The sequence below is a fragment of the Pelophylax lessonae genome (assembly GCF_965119305.1).
Source record: "Pelophylax lessonae genome assembly, chromosome: 11".
Classification (NCBI taxonomy): Eukaryota; Metazoa; Chordata; class Amphibia; order Anura; family Ranidae; genus Pelophylax; species Pelophylax lessonae.
The window spans coordinates 237,940,258-237,961,089 of NC_138778.1; the positions used below are offsets into that span (position 1 = coordinate 237,940,258).

General features: G+C 47.3%; 3 protein-coding genes across 3 annotated transcripts in view; 2 read left to right on the forward strand and 1 right to left on the reverse strand.

The window, feature by feature from the left end:
* LOC309567520 (uncharacterized protein) overlaps positions 1-20,832 on the reverse strand; it is a gene marked incomplete at its 5' end in the record, with an annotated part of 1,161,679 nt that overhangs the window by 646,030 nt on the left and 494,817 nt on the right. The gene's annotated exons all lie outside the window — the stretch shown is intronic.
* LOC309567217 (uncharacterized protein) overlaps positions 3,631-20,832 on the forward strand; it is a 157,285-nt gene continuing 140,083 nt past the window's right edge. The window contains exon 1 of the mRNA XM_082272596.1: positions 3,631-3,905. Within this exon, the coding sequence (XP_082128722.1) occupies positions 3,791-3,905 (115 nt within the window). The 5' untranslated portion in view covers positions 3,631-3,790. The remainder of the gene's footprint in view (positions 3,906-20,832) is intronic.
* LOC309566966 (uncharacterized protein) overlaps positions 4,325-20,832 on the forward strand; it is a gene marked incomplete at its 5' end in the record, with an annotated part of 72,200 nt that continues 55,692 nt past the window's right edge. The window contains 3 exons of the mRNA XM_082272285.1: positions 4,325-4,438; positions 14,276-14,393; positions 17,337-18,918. Coding sequence (XP_082128411.1) covers positions 4,325-4,438; positions 14,276-14,393; positions 17,337-18,918 — 1,814 coding nt within the window. The remainder of the gene's footprint in view (positions 4,439-14,275; positions 14,394-17,336; positions 18,919-20,832) is intronic.

A 20,832-nucleotide genomic window follows, 5' to 3' on the forward strand; every position in this document is an offset into this window, starting at 1 on the left:
GACTGACAACTGAGGGGGGTCTGGTCATCTTCCTGTGCAACATAATGACTTAAACTTGATTCCCCCAGTCTACAGGGTGGGCATCGAGACTACTCATATCTGCACGTGACATGTTCCTCTATATATGGGGGAGGCTGTACAAATGATTTCTCATACCAAGACTTGCTACAAAGGCTTCTATCCTTCTCATATACAGTACCACTTTACTAAACTTTCACCTTAATTTGATTACTTACCTCTCCTAATAATAAACTTACACAGACCCTCAAACATAAATGTCTGTAATGATCTCTCCATCTCCCTACCCCCTTTTTTGCACAGACACAAAATGTGAAGGGAGGGGAGGAATCTGGAAAGGCACACAGGCATTTCAGTACCTACACTATTAACCCTTCTGTATTTCTTTACTTTTTCTCATTTACAACTTTACAGAACTTTTGCTTCAGCTTCACCACTTAACTCCTCCAATGCCAAACCCACAGACAAAAGTAACAAAACCTATGCCACAAATCAGCCATACTTGGCTTTAACTCTCTGTCTTAATTCAGGTAACATTGTCATTTAATAAAGACAATACAACAAGCATCCAACATCTTCATACAAGCAATATGTCCTTGACATTAGCTAACTACAAGCAATTCGGACACACACACATCTTACATATAGTTTTACAATCTGAGCGGTCAGCTCATCGTTTTTGATATTCAAACAATGCTCCAAAACTTCTACCGTCCAGAGACCAATACTATTACTATTACAAATTGAGGCTTCCCAAAGATACAACAGTTTCATTTTTATATCGGTCTGTCACCCAATTTATCAAACAAAAACAAGATTGCAAGCTGGTGTCCAGTCAGACCCTGAGTCTAAAGCCTCGTACACACGTACCGATTGTCGGCCGTTAATATTCGGCCGACGACCGATCGGCCGATTGTAGGCTTGTTAGTATGATACAGCCGACAACGCACTTTCGGCCGAAAAGAATCTGTCGTGCAGGCATTAAAATTTTTGTTGGCCAACACCAGAACGGCCGATTGTTCACCAGTCAGTACAGAATTCGGCCGAAAATCAGCAGATTTGCAAGACTGGGCATGCTCAGAAAAGAAAAAAGACACGGAAAGTTAACCATCATATGACATCACTACTGCGGTCGGCTGTTGTTGGCCGACAAAATTAGTGTGCAGTCTTTTGCACTTTTCAGCGGACACGACAGCCCTGGACAAAAGACGGCCGATCGCTCGGCCGACGTTCGGTACGTGTGTACAGGGCTTTAGTCAGATCCCAAGATTCTGTTATATCATTTAGTTCAGGTGTATCTATGGGCTTATATACTACATAATATCTCATTATAATATATGGAAATTGCATCACTGATCTTACTTTCTACACTGATCGTAATGTAATAGGGCATACACCACACTGTGTAAACAGCCTTATCTTCCCTTGGAATTTCTTCTCCTCTTGCTCCCTATTCCGCTCCCGCACCATGCTTGCTATGTGTGAATTGTTGTTCTACGTGTGGGCAAAGACGCAGTAGGATTTGGTCTTATATCATCCTCTTTCTTTAGTGGAAGAGAGGAGTATACTGCATCATAACTAGCTGGGGATGGTCCAAGGGCTGAGGGAACATTAGAAAATACCTGTGGGGACTCAGGAGTATATCCCGGGGCATACTGCAACCAATTCAGTCCTCCCACCCTTAAATACTTTATGTCACAGTCTGTATTCCCTGAAAACCCTGAAAACCATGGGAGTGCTAAATTATTAATTCATAGATCTACATATTAATCATACCAGGGAGAGATTCTCATGACACTCTTTACATGTGTCATTTCATAACTCATTCATAATGTCATTGCTCAGCTCTCTTTCTTTTTCTTCATAATATTACTTATTACGCGGAGGTTTAGGTACATGGGGCAGAGGTCCCTTACCAGGGACTTTACATCTTACAACAGAACAACAGTTAAGCAAAGCTCTAAATATTACGGTGTCAGTATCTATTCTTCACTGGAAGGCCGCCATGCACTGACGGACACTGTCGATACCTCTCTTTTACTTCAGAGGTTTAACACTTAAAGACGCAGACACCACAATAAACTTATTCTGTTACCTTTGAGCATCCCTTCCTGAACTTTTGGATCATACACTCTAGGGGGGTAGGACCGACTGGTTCCCACCTGTTTTGTAGCCCTAGAGACGTCAAGACAGACACAGAGTTAACAGTAAGGTTTTGAGAATCTGGTAAGGTGTCCAAGACTCTCGACTCAAAGGGGTAATTCAAACAACAATTGCTTTCCCTTATGAACGACTCGGATACGGTCGCCCGACTGACAACTGCGTCTACACAGGGTCCACTATCGCTTGTTACCAGGCAATGTCTCATGCGCACCATTCACACTGACCTTTGCCACACGGGATAACTAAATTATTGAGGTCCGCCCAGGATGCTCTATCCTCTTTCTTGGGGTTTTCTCTGGAGGTTATCAGGCTCCCCTTCTCTCAGATACCGTTAATAGGTCCTGGCCTGACTTATCCCAACCAGAAGGCAAAGATCTCACCTGGTCCTGAAGTGGAGCTCCAACAGTTTTGTTGGTTCCTGAGCCTGGATTCTCAAGAAGTCGTCGGGGCTGTTTCGGAGCAGGCCGCCAATATACAGCGTAGTCTCCCATACAAATTAATCCAGTGGCGCCTGAGACGTAGGCTCGATCCAAAGAACTGGCTCCGGACCGATCCCCAATGACTCACGGTGGAACAGCCACCAGTCTCAAAAATTCCACCTTGGTTTCCTGAAGCCAATGCACCAAATAAATGTTGCAGCAAATAAATTGAAACCCAGAATGAATTTCTTGGGCTCAGGCTTTGGAATCAAACCTTTTTACTTGCCAGTGAAAATGGCTTAGCCCGGTTAATGCCTGCTTGCTAAGTGAGTGAAAAAGCATGTACATCACATATAGGAAACAGCAGTTACATCACAGATACATATTTCCCGAACTAGCTTGGCAGTAATACAATAGAAATCCTCCCCCTACCATTGACTCCTGAACATCTGCATGTAGCAATTACATCCCTGGCCTTCACTTCTTATCTGTATTCTCATTAGTTCTTGGAAGGGCTAGAGAAGAAAAATATGAGGGAGAAGGTGGAGGCCTCAAATGCGCAGCTTGGCTGTCATGATCTCTGTAGTACCACAGAATCTACCATTTTGTCTTAAAAGGCTGTTTATTCTCCATTTTAGAAGCTTTCCAGGTACTGCCACACTCTTGCTATCCAATCCCTTCTCTTACTGCAGAGTGACAGTGACATCACTCCTGTCAGTCCGCAGGCTACCGGAGATTGGAGCCTTACAGCCGGAGTTCTGGTAATTATTCTGATTAGCCGGCAACTCTGGTCAAAAGTCAGCAAGTTCCCCTTCCTGGACATCATGATGACCCAACATTGACCTCACAGCACTGCCTCAGAGCAAACAAGTCTCAGGAAGGATCGTATTTATCATTCCTTGTCTGCAGATCTAATACTAATCAAATCCAGTTCAGAAATCAAACAAACCCAACAGAGGAAAGGGAGTTTCTGATCCGGCAGGTAAACAGGGTCCCAGGACCTTGAAAATGTAGTAAACACTAAACAGTCCAAACTAAATGTGTTCCCATGAGGGCAGTAGTCCTTAAATGTACAGCAACCCTCCTATTACCCCCCACACATCCTATTATTGTGTGATCAATACCATCCAAATAATTCTTACTTTCATTTCCCAAAGTTATCCGTCTACAAGGAGACCTGTATAGATGAAATGACGGCACCAATGGGGATGGAGGAGGACCGGAGTCACATGACTGAGAAGATCCTAAACCTCACCCTGGAGATCATCTACCTGCTGACCGGAGAGGTGAGGAGGATTCTGGGAGGTCACATGACATCACTCTTAGCTCTATTAATAAAACACAGACCTTACCGGAGAGGTGAGGAGGATTCTGGGACTCTAACATGATATTCCTATTGGTTCCTCAATACAGAGATTTCCTCTGGTGAAGTCAGGTGATCATATGACCATCACAGCGCCTCCATGTGACTTCTTAAAACCCGAGAGACACAACATGGAGAAGATTCTAGAAGTCACCAAGAAGATGAGGGAGCTGCTGACAGGAGAGGTGAGCGGTGCTGGGAATTCTGGGACATTATCCAGTAACAGACAAGGGATGTGTCTGGATGGTGACTGTATCATTGTGTGTGTCAGGTTCCTATAAGGTGTCAGGATGTCACTGTCTATTTGTCCATGGAGGAGTGGGAATATTTAGAAGGACACAAGGATCTCTACAAGGACGTCATGATGGAGAATCAGCAGAATTTGAGTTTTGTGAAGAATGTAAAGAAGGAATATTCCCGGAATGAGACAATAGTGAACCTCACCCTGGAAGTCCTCAGCCTGCTGACTGGAGAGGTGAGTGTAATGAAGGGGTTAAGTCTGACTCCGCTGTACACCGGGAGGTATTCAGAGTCACTTTGAGACTTCTGATGTTCTGCTAGTCAATAACAACATCCACACAAGTACTATGAATACATAAATTGTATATACCGGTGGTGGAACTACCAGGGTCGGGGTCCCCAGTGGAGTTGCTGTTCACAGGAATCTGAGCTGAGAGTGTCTCTTATACAGCCCAGAGCCTGCACTGACAGTTCCCTCGCATGGATGAGAGAAGAGAGAGCCGATCTGCTCCTTCTCCTCCCGCCCCTCTCCTCCTGTGTGCACCATGGGAAGTGTGAAGCTAAGCAGCGGAATTTAATCCTTCAGCTACTGGGGTTCACCCTTCCCATGGTGCACACAGGAGGAGGGGGGCGGGAGGAGATATAACAGATCGACTCTCTCCTCTCCCTTCTGAGTGAGGGAGGAGGAGCTATCAGTGCAGGCTCTGAGCTGTATGAGAGAGATGCTCTCAGCTCAGAGTCCTGCTGAGGAGGCACTGATTGGTTGCACTGATGATCATTGCCCTAAATATCAGTGTGAACAATGTACTGACAGTCTTGCCGGTTAACAACTTCAGCTCTGGAAGAATTTCCCCCCTTCATGACCAGGCCATTTTTTGCTATATTGCACTACGTTACTTTACCTGACAATTGTGCGGTCGTGCGACGCTGTACCCAAATAACATTTATATAATTTCATCCCACAAATAGAGCTTTCTGATTGCGATATTGCGGTGGCCATATTGGACCCTAACTGACACTTTTGAGAATAACTCCATCTACTCCCCTGTACTGTGCCCTCCTACACCTCTTTACTGTGCCCCTCCTACTCCCCTGTACTGTGCCCTCCTACTCCCCTGTACTGTGCCCTCCTACTCTTTACTGTGTCCTCCTACTCCCCTGTACTTTGCCTCTCCTACTCCCCTGTACTGTGCCCTTATACTCCCCTGTACCCTGCCCTTCTACTCCCCTGTACTGTGCCCTTCTACTCCCCTGTACTGTGCCTCTCTCCTCCTGTGTGCACCGTGGGAAGTGTGAAGCTAAGCAGCGTAATTTAATCATTCAGCTACTGGGGTTTACCCTTCCCATCAGATTGGCTCTCTCTTCTCTCTTCTGTGTGAAGGAGGAGGAGCTATCAGTGCAGGCTCTGAGCTGTATGAGAGCGATGCTGTCAGCTCAGAGTCCTGCTGAGGAGGCACTGATTGGCTGCACTGATGATCATTGCCCTAAATATCAATGTGAACAATGTACTGACAGTCTTGCCGGTTAACAACTTCAGCTCTGGAAGATTTACCCCCCTTCATGACCAGGCCATTTTTTGGTATACGGCACTGCGTTACTTTACCTGACAATTGTGCAGTTGTGCGACGCTGTACCCAAATAACATTTATGTAATTTCATCCCACAAATGGAGCTTTCTGATTCCAATATTGCGGTGGCCATATTGGACACTATCTGACACTTTTGAGAATAGCTCCTTCTACTCCCCTGTACAGTGCCTTCCTACTCCTCTTTACTGTGCCCCTCCTACTCCCCTGTACAGTGCCCTACTACTCCTCTTTACTGTGCCCCTCCTACTCCCCTGTACTGTGCCCTACTACTCCTCTTTACTGAGCCCCTCTTACTCCCCTGTACTGTGCCCTCCTACTCCTCTTTACTGTGCCCTCCTACTCTTTACTGTGCCCTCCTTCTCCTCTTTACTGTACCCCTCCTACTTCCCTGTACTGTGCTCCTCCTACTTCCCTGTACTGTGCCCCTCCTACTCCCCTGTACTGTGCCCCTCCTACTCCCCTGTACTGTTCCCTCCAACTTCCTTGTACCGTGCCCTTCTACTCCCCTGTACCATGCCCTTCTACTCCCCTGTACCATGCCTTTTCTCCCCTGTACTGTGCCCCTCTATTCCCCTGTACTGTGCCCTTCTACTCCCCTGCACTGTGCCCTTCTACTCCCTTGTAACGTGCCCTTCTACTCCCTTGTAACGTGCCCTTCTACTCCCCTGTAACGTGCTCTTCTACTCCCCTGTACCGTGTCCTTCTACTCCCCTCTGCCGTGTCCTTCTACTCCCCTCTGCCGTGTCCTTCTACTCCCCTGTAACGTGCCCTTCTACTCCCCTGTAACGTGCCCTTCTACTCCCCTGTACCGTGTCCTTCTACTCCCCTGTGCCGTGCCCTTCTACTCCCCTGTACCGTGTCCTTCTACTCCCCTGTGCCGTGTCCTTCTACTCCCCTGTGCCGTGCCCTTCTACTCCCCTGTGCCGTGCCCTTCTACTCCCCTGTGCCGTGCCCTTCTACTCCCCTGTGCCGTGCCCTTCTACTCCCCTGTGCCGTGCCCTTCTACTCCCCTGTGCCGTGCCCTTCTACTCCCCTGTGCCGTGCCCTTCTACTCCCCTGTGCCGTGCCCTTCTACTCCCCTGTGCTGTGCCCCTCTATGCCCCTCTATTCCCCTGTACCGTGCCCCTCTATTCCCCTGTACCGTGCCCCTCTATTCCCCTGTACCGTGCCCCTCTATTCCCCTGTACCGTGCCCTTCTACTCCCCTGTACTGTGCACCTCTACTCCCCTGTACCTTGTCCCTCTACTCCCCTGTACCTTGTCCCTCTACTCCCCTGCACTGTGCCCATCTACTCCCCTGTACTGTGCCCTTCTACTCCCCTGTACTGTGCCCTTCTACTCCCCTGTACTGTGCCCTTCTACTCCCCTGTACTGTGCCCTTCTACTCCCCTGTACTGTGCCCCTCTACTCCTCTTTACTGTGTCCCTCTACTCCCCTGTACTGTGTCCCTCTACTCCCCTGTACTGTGCCCTTCTGTTCCCCCGTACTGTGCTCTGTGTTGATTAGTCTTTGATTCATGGCATGTTTTCTCATTGTTTAAATTGAATATATTGAAAGTAGTAATAAATATGTGTTTTATTCTATCATTTTTGAGACTATGTGCGTACATTTGGATAGGTAGGGGCCCCATTACATTAATTTTCCCAGGAGCCATTGATGATATAAAGACGTCCCTGTGGGAGAGTGATATTTAGCTTTGTAAAACACAGAACTGTACAGTAATAATGAAGAAATCTACTGAAAATGAGACAAGAAGGAGATCTCATAATATGACCAGAAGATCCTCGAGAATCCAGAATCTCATCACCATCCCCCCACCTCCATCCCTGATCCCTACAAGACACAACACACAGAAGGTTCTAGAAGTCACCAAGAAGATGATGGAGCTGCTGACAGGAGAGGTGAGCGGTGCTGGGAATTCTGGGACATTATCCAGTAACAGACAAGGGATGTGTCTGGATGGTGACTGTATCATTGTGTGTGTCAGGTTCCTATAAGGTGTCAGGATGTCACTGTCTATTTCTCCATGGAGGAGTGGGAGTATTTAGAAGGACACAAGGATCTCTACAAGGACATCATGATGGGGAATCAGCCGCCCCTCACATCACCGGGTAAGAGGAGACTTTATTGTAAAGGAGAGAGCAGTACGGAGGATCCACCTAGATCCCCATCATCTGATAAACACATAGAAACAATGTATTCAGTCTCAGGAGATGGGAGGCAGCGGTGTGGGACCTCTGCAGCTTGTCTCATGTGAGCATTTAGGCCACCACTTATTACTGAATACCAATATTATGCGTTCTTCACTGTATAATTTATAATGTACATTACATACCCCTGACCCCTGCACTATATACTCTATGTTGTACATTAAGTACTCCTGACCCCTGCACTATATACTCTGTATTGTACGTTACATACTCCTGACCCCTGCACTATAGTCTCTATGTTGTACATTACATAGTTCTGACCCCTACACTATATACTCTATGTTGTACATTAAATACTCCTGACCCCCACACTATATACCCTGTTGTACATTACATACTCCTGACCTCTGCATTATATACTCTGTTGTACATTATATACTCCTGACCCCTGCACTATATACTCTATGTTGTAAATTACATACTCCTGACCTCTGCATTATATACTCTGTTGTACATTGTATACTCCTGACCCCTGCACTTTCCCCTCTACCCACTGCTATATATACACATAATATGGATTCTCTTTTGTTATAACCATTTTCTACCAGCTGGACATTTTATATCTGATGATCTGATTGGAGGACAGTCTTTTACATGGTGATAATAATGTGATAACATCCTCCAACTTTGGAACCTTAAACAGAAAGTGATAATGAGGGAGGGGTCAGTAACCCAATGATGGAGATCTTCAGGATCAGTCCAGTCTTCATCTTGGTTGTTCTCCCCCCCATCCTCACTCTCTGACCTCTGGTGGGGCTCAGCCCCGCTGTTATTCATGACTAAATCATGGACTAAATAAGGAAGTGCGGGACTTCTTGTGTTGGGAAGATGGCAATGAGTGATAGAGGGGGAGGGGACACTCGTCCTATAATCCCCTCATCACTGTCACTCCTATAAAAGACAGTTCTCGTTGTTTCCTCACTCTCTGACTAAGGTCCATGAATAAAGAAATGAAGTGCACAAAGGGGGGGAGGTGTGGGACTTTAAATGAGGCGCACGGTGGGAGGTGCCGTGTGCCTCCATCCCTATTCAAGTAGAAATAAAGGAGGGTTGGGACTTTACTTGAGAGAGATGAGAAGGTTGTCAGGGTGAAGGTCACACGTTTATTGGTACATACAGATATACAACCATAACATGGAAAATGTATAGAAATAAAATGATGATAAGACCGGCAGATGTCCCCAAGTCCAGGTTCATAGAAACCAGCATAGCAGAATATAAAAGGTAATAGGTGGTTGAATACAATCATTACATCAGCAGAACTGTCGCATTTCGAGGACTAAATATGCCGCTTCATCCGAAGTAGATGTATGATATGAATCTATAAAAAATATAAAAGTATGAGAAAAAGCAGCAATGGTAACTAATAAAACCTGGAAAGGGGGAGGGGGGGGAAGGGAGACAGAACCCCCCTAATTCCCAAAACTTACACTGTAACTTTTTTTTTTTTTTGTTTTTAAACTTATTTTTTATTAATTTTATCAATTAAACAGCAAGGTAAAACATCAATATAGAGACATTACAGAAAAATACTGTACACAATATCTGCAGGATTTCTCATAGATCCAATATAGGTAAAGTAGAACACGAATAGATGTGACAATACAGATCCATGAACGTGCTTAAATGAATGCAGATAGCAGTGTTACAACACATTTTGCATATGCAACATAAACTAAAAACTCAGCAGTAAAAGCAAGTGGTGGTCAGAATTGTATCCCTTTTCCCAAGCGGAGTGTAGTCACAGAACGGACCCCACCGTGCTCACACATCCCCCACACTTAGAGCAGCGTGGAGCCACACGTGTCAGCCAAGTCAACCCATGGACCCCAAATCTTCATACATTTTTTTGGACAACCCTTGGCTTCATAAGTCATTTTATATAGAGGTAGGAACTGGTTAATCAGATTTTTCCAGAGGTCAAGCGGAATCCTGTCCGTATGCACCCACTGCATCACCACAGTTTTCCTGGCGTAAAACAACAAAAGTCTAAGAAACTGTTTTCGGTGAGAGCTGAGATCAACATCCCCGAGAATCCCCAGTATGCACCACTTAGGGCTGCAGACATTAGGGAGGTCCAGGGATGCCGATAGGAAGTGCGTAACCTGAGACCAAAAAGGCCTGATTTTTGGACAGCTCCACAACATATGATGTAAATCCCCCCGAGCTCCACTGCATTTGTGACACCCTGGAGTGAACCTCTGTTTCATCAAAAACAACCGGTAAGGTGTGTAATAAGTTCTATGAAAAATGTGTAATTGTATCAAACGGTCCCTGGCAGAGATGGGAGTCCTAAAATATACCTCGAGCGAATTCCTCCCAGTCATCGTCCGAAAGATCCGGGATGTCTCTCGTCCACCTGGCCCTAATAGCCTCCATTCGAGACAGCACACTACCAAGGAGAACACCATAGTAAGAGCTAGTTAATTTAGTGTGCTCATCCCGCAACAATTCCTTTTGCATAGGAGAGTTGCCAAGTGAGACTATGCCAGGCCCAAATTGAGCTAAGGCCGCATGTCGCAACTGGAGATAACGATAGTGCCAAGAGTCGGGTATCCGAAAGTCCATCCGGAACTGGGAGAACGTCTTAAAAATCCCCTCATCAAATAGTTGGTGAGCATACTTCAGGCTCCGCCCCGCCCACTGCGCCACATCCTGGGATGCGGCGAAGTGAGGCAAACTAGGATTACACCACAAGGGCTGATTTGGAGAAAAGAGGCCCGGAGATGCCGCCAACAGTGTCTCACATCTGATATAAATCTTCAAAGAAGACGTCATGAGTGCTGTACCCTTAGAGGCTACAACGCTGCGCCTATAAATAAGATTAGCGAGTGTCTAATATGAGGAAACCACCGCAGCTTCGACAGCCGTACCCGTACTGCCCCTCCTGAGGGAAGAGCCAACCACGAACGTGCGCCAATTGTGCTGCATAGTAATATAAACGTAAGTTCGGGAGGCCGAGACCCCCCGATGCCACCAGTTGCTGCAACGTAGCTATGGAGAGTCTGGGTGCTTTCGGGTACCACAAGAAACCTGAAATAAGGGAGTCAAGTTCCTTAAAGAACTTATTTGGCACAAACAGCGGGGAATTGGCTAAGATGTACAAAAATTTGGGTAACATAACCATTTTAAACAAATTAACCCTACCGGTCAGAGTTAGTGGCAGATGCTTCCAGTGTTCCAACTTAGACCTAAAAACATTCAGGCAGGGAAGAAGATTATTGTTTAAATATAAGGATATGGGCTGCTGGACCTGAACTCCCAGGTATCTGAAGGAAAATGTAAATTTTAAGGAGCAGTCCTCCGGTAGAGAGAGAGGAGTGTCCATAACAGGCTGGATTTAGACCAGTTGACCCGAAAACCGGAGAAAAAAACCGAAGTGTTGGATAAGTCGAAGAACCTTCATAAGCGACGTTTGAGGATCAGTTAAATATAACAACATGTCATCGGCATAAAGAGAGACTCTCTCCTCTAGGGACCCCACACACATCCCACGGACATCTGAGGAGGTTCTTAGCAGCTGGGCCAGAGGTTCTATAGCAAGTGCAAAAAGCAAGGGGGATAAAGGGCAGCCCTGCCGCGTACCCCTATGTATGTGCAAGGGACTAGACACCACCCCATTCACTCAAATACGGGCCAGTGGTTGTGCATATAGGATCCTAAGCCAGGCCAGGAAATTCTTCCCAAAGCCAAATCTCTCAGATACATAGAACAGATACGGCCACTCCACAGAGTCAAAAGCCTTCTGTGTGTTGAGTGAGAGAACCACCCTGGGCAAATGAGAGGGATTCGGAGCCTGCAGATTAGTGAACAACCGACGAATATTCGTATAAGCCGAGCGCCCTGGGATAAAACCGGTCTGATCTATCCCCACTATAGAACTATTAAGCCGTAACGCAAGAATTTTGGTAAGGATTTTAAGCTCGACATTAGTAAGCGATATGGGCCGGTAAGAGTCACAATACAGCGGGTCCTTGTTGGGTTTAGGAATTAAGACTATAAGGGCCTCCTGCAGCAAAAGGGGGAGGGAGCCACCATCAAATATCGTTTTAAAGAGCACCAAAAGCTGCGGCAGTAACAGCTGCCCATGATGTAAATATCATTCCACTGGGAAGCCATCAGGGCCCGGAGTCTTATGCTTCGGAAAGGATTTAAGGGCCACCTCCACCTCCTCCAACGTTAAGGGAGCATCGAGACTAGTACTCTGGTCCACGCTAAGAGTTCAAAAAGGAATAGAATCTACGTAGGCATAGAGCTCGGGAGGATTATAGTGGGCCCGAGAGGTATAAAGGTCCGAGTAAAATCGATGGAAGGCACCAATAATTGCAGCTGTGGACGAGAGGGAATGACCTAAATGATCAAAAATGACAGGGATAGCGACCGGTTCCGGAACGAGGCTGGCCAAAAAGGCCAGCAGGCGACCGTTCCTGTCCCCGGTCTCAGATGCACTGGGACTGATAGAGGAGACGCTTCTGAGTCCTCTCCACCAATGCCAACTCATAAGCCCGCTGCGCTGCCTTCCACAAACTACAATTCTCAGGGGTGGGATCTAAAGTATAGGCTCGTTCGGAGCCACTCAAAGCATCCGCCAATTCCTCAATATTAGCCGCTACAGCCTTCTTAAACTTAGCAACTCCTTGCATATACGCTCCACGCAGGACCACCTTGGAAGCGTCCCAACAGGTAAGGTCAGTCACCCCCTCCGCATTCTCCCCCCCCCCCTATAATTAAAGAGCCCTGGGCAATCGAGATACAGTCATCGAGGCGTCTAGCCTCCACGGGCGGAGGGAGATACAAGTTTGCTGTAAACAAGTGATCCATATAATTCAATACCACTATAACATAGCACCCCTCACGGTCGGTCTTCACCTCCAGCACCCGCACCGGGCATGACCTGGAGATCAAGGTCGAGACGCCCCTTGAATAGGTGGAGTAGGTAGCATGAAATGCATGAGCAATACATGGCCATTTTAACGCCCTCGTCCTGGGATCCATCAAATGTGTCTCCTGCAAAAGAAGGACGTCCACCTTGGAGCATTTAAAATAGTCAAATACGAGAGACCTCTTAATCTTGGAGTTCATACCCCGCACAATCCAAGTCAAAAGTTTCAAAGACATATGAAAACGTAAAATGGCACAAAAGAGCGAAGCCCCCCAAGAGGGGATTCCCCCCCAGGACCGCCCAACTCCCACCTCACAGGATATACATACCAGTACCTAGAGAACGTGCAGGCAAGGAAAACCCCCGGGGGGCCCATCTGGTCCACACCTCCGCTGAAATTTAACCAGTAAAAGAACTGACCACCACTGCTGAAAAAAAGAGCATGCTGAGTAAAGACAAATTGCACAACATAAATACATGATCCCACCAAAAACATAAACCCACCCCTCACCCGGCTCCCTGTCATAAAAACGGGGAGAGAGCTTTGGCCCAAAAACACTAACAACCCAGAAAGGCATAACTATGCCAGAGTGTCTCTGTCAGTTCAGAAAAAAACTCTCAGGGACACACCAAAAAAGAAACAGGGGAGAGGATAAATCCACAAAGAAAGAAAGGCAGAGAAAAAAAAGGGTGCAGAGGTGGCGGCACCACCACATAGGATATTGTTGCGGGGTCAGGAAAAAGGAAAACCTTCGTAGAAAACCATCCAGTCCATCAGGAAACTGTCCAGCCATCAGGATAGCAACGCCCCTGGAGAGGGATCAGCATCAATAAGTCCGAACGGCCATAGTGGGGGGCACGGGTAGGCCCAGACCCCAGGCAGACATCAGGTACATCAGCCAGAATACATTCAGACAGGTCGTCCCAAGCCATCAAGCCAGGCTGAAGCCTCCTGAGGGGAGAGAAAAAAATGAGCTTTTCCCTCATGAATCACCCGAAGTTTAGCGGGGTAAAGCATGCTGTAACCAAATCTCTGAGCCTGCGCTTGACTGCATTAAAGGCCATCCGTAACTTCTGGGTAGCAGCTGAATAATCAGGGTAGATAGAGATTTAACTCCATTATATTGAAGGTCAGGAATATTGCGTGCAGCTCTCAGAATATTTTCCTTGTCCCGGAAGTGAAGGAATTTTGCCAGCAATGATCTTGGAGGGGCCCCCGGTGGGAGAGGGCGAATAAGAACCCGGTGCGCTCGTTCAATGGCAAACGGGGGAGAGGTGCTCCGCACCTACAGCAGATTTAATCCATGCTTCCAAGAAATCCTCAGCATGTCTCCCCTCAGATTTTTCAGGAAAGCCAACAAAATGTAAATTTCTGCGCATCCTGTCTTTTAGATCTCCCAGTTTGTCAGAATGATCCTGCAGATCCTGCCGTTGTGTGCGAACCTCGGCCTGCAAGGGGTGAACAGTATCCTCAGCATCACTGATACGCTGCTCAGCAGCAGAGATCCGAGTACGAATCTTCTGTACTTCATGTTTAACTATAGATAAGTCCAGCCGGACAGTCTCAATTTGAGTGGTCAGAGTAGTTTGACAAGTTTGAATAGCCTCCATGATATGTTGTAACGTGAGACCCTCAGTAGCCGAGTCTCCCGCCTCAACAGCCCCATCATGAGCCCCACCAGCGTGAGAGACCCCCACGTCCCATGTCCCTTCCGCCTCCCAGGGATCGGATCCCTCCAGCAGCCCTGGAGAGGGAGCAGAAGGTACCCTAGACGACACAGGGGAGTCAGCAAAATGGTCCCGTATGGTTGGGGGTCGGGACTTCGGGGGCGCACTGCCAGGCTTACCCGATGTTGCGGGGATCCGTTAGAAAGGCTGTCCGGCACGGCCCGATTTCTCCTTGGGCGGACGCGGGGGCTGTGAAGAGGGCCCGGCTCCATCTTGGGAGGCCTTGCAGCCTGGGCTGGTCCGGAAGGTCTTGACCGATTTGGAGCCCTGAGAGCCAATTTTGACCATGGCGGTCGGTGCAGGAGGTGCCAGGGTAGTAGTACCGGTAAAATAGAGGCCAGGATCAGTGTAGGATCAACAGGTGCCGCCGGAGCTCCGAGACCGCGCTGTTCATATCCCGGCCGCTAGCCACGCCCCCCTCACACTGTAACTTTAGCTGGGACTGGCACTGATGGCAAAAACATCACCTGGGTGTCTCCCACGGGAGCTGAGGACCCACAAGGCGGGCAGATACGGCAGACCACGCCACACACAGGGAGTGGGTAGGGATACATGGAGTGGGTAGGGATACATGGAGTGGGTAGGGATACAGGGAGTGGGTACGGATACAGGGAGTGGGTAGGGATACATGGAGTGGGTACGGATACAGCGAGTGGGTAGGGATACATGGAGTGGGTAGGGATCCATGGACATTGCGGCGGACAGATCGGACCTCTAACTGACATTTTTGACACTTTTGGGGGGACCAGTGACATTACTACAGTAATCAGTGCTAAATATGCACTGTCACTGTACTAATGACATTGGCAGGGAAGGGGTTAACAGAATTGGTGATCAAGGGGTTAAATATGACCCTAGGGGCGTGATTCTAACTGTAGGGGGGCGTGGCTTGTGAAGTCATCACAGAGACATGCGATCCTATATAGCCTCTGTGATCACTTCAGGGAGAATGACAGTTGGTTGTGTTTACATCAGCCGTCCGTCCTTCTCTGTCAGCGGCGGGAGATCGCGAGTGGGCAGCGGCCATCGGAGCCGCCAATCAAACGCACTAGCTTCCCCGCTGAGGAGCGGGGGCGGGAGCGCGCCTCCAGTAGCGAGCGATTGTCCCCTAGCTACTCCCAGGCGAGCGCCGTACATCTGCGGGGGCTGGGGCTAAAGTGGTCATTCAATATATATTTTATTTATTACACATTTCTACTTATTTACTACAGATATTCTTCTATGTCTCTACTAACCCCACTCCATGTATCCCTACCCACTCCATGTATCCGTACCCACTCCCTGTATCCGTACCCAGTCCATGTATCCCTACCCACTCCATGTATCCGTACCCACTCCATGTATCCGTACCCGCTCCATGTATCCGTACCCACTCCCTGTATCTGTACCCGTTCCATGTATCCGTACCCGCTCCATGTATCCGTACCCGTTCCATGTATCCGTACCCGTTCCATGTATCCGTACCCACTCCATGTATCCGTACCCGCTCCATGTATCCGTACCCACTCCCTGTATCCGTACCCACTCCCTGTATCCGTACCCACTCCATGTATCCGTACCCACTCCCTGTATCCGTACCCACTCCATGTATCCGTACCCACTCCCTGTATCCGTACACGCTCCATGTATCCGTACACGCTCCATGTATCCGTACCCGCTCCATGTATCCGTACCCGTTCCATGTATCCGTACCCGCTCCCTCTATCCGTACCCACTCCATGTATCCGTACCCGCTCCATGTATCCGTACCCGCTCCATGTATCCGTACCCGTTCCATGTATCCGTACCCGTTCCATGAATCCGTACCCACTCCCTGTATCCGTACCCACTCCATGTATCCGTACCCACTCCATGTATCCGTACCCGCTCCCTCTATCCGTACCCACTCCATGTATCCGTACCCGCTCCCTGTATCCGTACCCACTCCCTGTATCCATACCCGCTCCATGTATCCGTACCCGCTCCATGTATCCGTACCCACTCCCTGTATCCGTACCCACTCCCTGTATCCGTACCCACTCCATGTATCCGTACCCACTCCCTGTGTGTGGCGTGGTCTGCCGTATATGCCCGCCTTGTGAGTTCTCAGCTCCCGTGGGAGACACCCAGGGTCATGTTTTTGCCCCCAGTGCCAGTCCCAGCTAAAGTTACAGTGTAAGTTTTGGGAATTGGGGGGGTTCTGTCTCCCTTGCCCTCCCCCCTTTCCAGGTTTTATTAGTTACCATTGCTGCTTTTTCTCATACTTCTATATTTTTTATAGATTCATATCACACATCTACTTCTGATGAAGCGGTATATTTAGTCCTCGAAACGCATCAGTCTGCTGATGTAATGATTGCATTCAACTTTTATATTCTGCTATGCTGGTTTCTATGAACCTGGACTTGGGGACATCTGCCGGTCTTATCATCATTTTATTTCTATACATTTTCCATGCTATGGTTGTATATCTGTATGTACCAATAAACGTGTGACCTTCACCCTGAAAACCTTCTCATCTCTCTCAATTATAGAAATGAACTGGTAGGAGATCAGAGGACCCATTTACTAGTTACCTTGAGGGGGGAATTGTAAGATCCTCAGAGACAAAGCTGCCTGATGTGGGCGGAGTCCTGGTTTAGGGGAACCAATCTGCTGATGTCTAGTAATAATCTTTGTATTTCTATTTTTGTAGATGGACGGGAGATGAGGAAAACCTCAGAGGATTCTCTCACTTTGTCTCCAGACTGTAAAGTAGAAGATGACATCACACACGGTGCCGTCCCTCCAACAGATAAGAGGTTTTCCTGTGCTGAGTGCGGGAAGTTTTTCAGTTTTAAATCCAAACTTAATGTGCATAAACGATCCCACACGGGGGAGAAGCCGTATCCCTGTCCTGAGTGCGGGAAATGTTTTTCAGTGAAGTCCGCTCTTTACAAACATCAGAGATCTCACACGGGTGAGAAGCCGTATTCCTGTCCTGAGTGCAGGAAATGTTTTGTACAAAAATCCCATCTTGTCACACATCAAAGACTTCACACAGGGGAAAAACCATATTCCTGTTCTGAGTGCGGGAAATGTTTTTCAGATAAGTCTACTTTTTCCACACATCAGAGATCTCACACGGGGGAGAAACCTTATTCTTGTTCTGAGTGCGGGAAATGTTTTCTGCACAAGTCTGCTCTTTGCAGACATCAGAGCTCTCACGCGAGGGAGAAACCTTATTCCTGTCCTGAGTGCGGGAAATGTTTCTCAGATAAATCCCATCTTCACAAACATCAGAGATCTCACACGGGGGAGAAGCCGTATTCCTGTCCTGATTGCGGGAAATGTTTTTTAGAGACGTTCAAGCTTTCCATACATCAGAGATCTCACACAGGGGAGAAGCCATATTCCTGTCCTGAGTGCGGGAAATGTTTTTCACAGAAGTCCAGTCTTTACACACATCAGAGATCTCACACGGGGGAGAAACCTTATTCCTGTCCTGAATGTGGGAAATGTTATTCACATAAGTGCTCTCTTTCCATACATCAGAGATCTCACACAGGGGAGAAGCCGTATTCCTGTCCTGAGTGTGGGAAATGTTTTTTACTGAAGTGCAATCTTTACACACATCAGAGATCTCACACAAGGGAGAAGCCGTTTTCCTGTCCTGAGTGTGGAAAATGTTTTTCACGGAAGGGCAATCTTTACACACATCAGAGATCTCACACGGGGGAGAAGCCGTATTCCTGTCCTGAGTGTGGGAAACGGTTTTCACAGACGTCCAGTCTTTCCATACATCAGAGGTCTCACACGGGGGAGAAGCCGTATTCCTGTCCTGAGTGTGGGAAATGTTTTTCACTTAAGTGCTATCTTTCCATACATCAGAGATCTCACACGGGGGAGAAGCCATATTCCTGTCCTGAGTGCGGGAAATGGTTTTCAGTTAAGTCCCATCTTTCCATACATCAGAGGTCTCACACGGGGGAGAAGCCGTATTCCTGTCCTGAGTGTGGGAAATGTTTTTCACATAAGTCCTCTCTTTCCATACATCGGAGATCTCACACAGGGGAGAAGCCGTATTCCTGTCCTGAGTGTGGGAAATGTTTTTTACTGAAGTCCCATCTTTACACACATCAAAGATCTCACACAGGGGAGAAGCCGTTTTCCTGTCTTGATTGTGGAAAATGTTTTTCACAGAAGGGCAATCTTTACAAACATCAGAGGTCTCACACGGGGGAGAAGCCGTATTCCTGTCCTGAGTGTGGGAAATGTTTTTCACAGAAGTCCAATCTTTACAAACATCGGAGATCTCACACGGGGGAGAAGCCATATTCCTGTCCAGAGTGAGGGAATTGTTCTTCACTGAAGCCCTGCCTTCCTGTACATCAGGGATCCCACACAACACTCAAGGTGTATTAGTGCCTTGAGTGCGGGAAATGTCTTCTATATGAATGTTGGTGGACATGTGGGGAAGAAGCACACCCTGATATACACCTCAGATATACTCCATGGCTGATCTTCATCATGTAAGAAACACTTCATAAGGAGATCAGAGATCACCAGAGACATGGATGTCCCGTGTTGGCCATTGATAGCAGGAGAAAAATAAAAATGGAGTCCTTACCTCTCATTGGCTGAGTACATTTTGTGCGGGAAGATTTTGTAGCCATTTAGAACATTTATTTTTTCAAAATGTGTTGAATGAATATGACACTCATGAGGAATATTGGCCTTATTTTATTTCATAAAGTGAATTCCTATAATTATCAGCTCTGTCTAGTGGCAATAATGAGGGACAGCAAAGCTTCTGGGATTGGTGCCAGTATGAACTTTTAGGTCACACACTCAGACGTTCCCCTTCTCCTCCCCCATCCTTATTATGGAAGCCGATGGAGGAAGCAACACAGTCGGGTGACATTTTTTTTACTGGAAGTGGGGCAGGCAAAAGAGTTTTCTTCCAAGGACTCTGCAATGCCCCATGGAGAGGGAGTTCACCCAGAGAAGGTGTATGCAGGCAATCTCTTATCTCAACCCCAGAAGTTGTTATATCCACAAGCCATTGGGAAGAAGGGGACCCATTGATGCTGTTCGAGATGAGGGCAAGCTCACATATAAGGAAAGAACAACAAGGTGTTGAGGATAATTGCAATCAACCACACCCACATCCCAAATGCGGTAATTTGAGTAAAAGAAGGGAAGTAATCTGGGGTTCCAAAGGTGACCCTACAGGAACTCAAGCCCCACTCAATAAAATAAAGGGGACTTTAAAGGGTGTGGAATGTGCAAGCTCACAGTTTTAACTACCTCCTGCTCCTTCTACTTCAACAAGATAATTCCTTTGCTGCTCTCAGGTTTTGGGCTTTCAGCTGCAGTCCCCAGTTCCGTTAGGAGTCCTGGCTGGGCATCCACACCATCTAAACAAGGGACTTCACTTGAAGAGGCACCCACACTCATTGGGTGGAGTAAGTATTTTACAGGCCTTTTGCAGAGATAGTGAAGGGGTGATAGTGGGTGAGAGGTTCCACCAAGCATGGTGGCTTCCGATTACAAGTTAGGATTTCGGAGCCTTTTCCCTCCTCACTTCACACTTTGTTTTTTCTTCGATTCTGCACGAGATTTGCTCCTTCACAAACTCCCGATCCTCCTCTGTTTTAGAGGGTGATTGTTCCAAAGGATCAGAGGTTCTGCTCAAACCTTCTATACTTCCAAGAACAGATGGCTATGTTTTTTTTTTTTTTTATTCTGGATCTAAATTCATTGTGAAAAGTCTCTTCATGTGTGGACATTCCGTATGGAATTGATGCATCTGGTGGTGGCCTCTCTCCAGCTAGGGGTCTTCCTGGCATCGGTGGACATGAAGGAGGACCACCTTCATGTCTTCCCCTCTCCAGAGTTCCCTGTCATCTTCTGTTTTGTGGTCTTATCTCTCTATGATTCCCGAGTATCAGAGGTTTATCAGGGTCCTGGCTCTGATTCTGGAGCTTTATATGAACTCAAGGTATTCATATTGTAGGGTACATGGATGTCCTACTTCTCCGGGAACTTTCTGCTCTTTTCTTGGAACACAAGGGGCTTCATTTACTAAGAATCCGGTGAAGAAATAGATGTTAGATTACTATTTACACCAAATTGAATATAAGAACATTGGAACTCCTCCCTGGATGGGACTTTTTAGGCACTGAGTATATAATACAACTATATTATGTGTGAGATAAGGTGGGAGCCCCTTTTAAGTAGATAGCTATATAAATGTATGC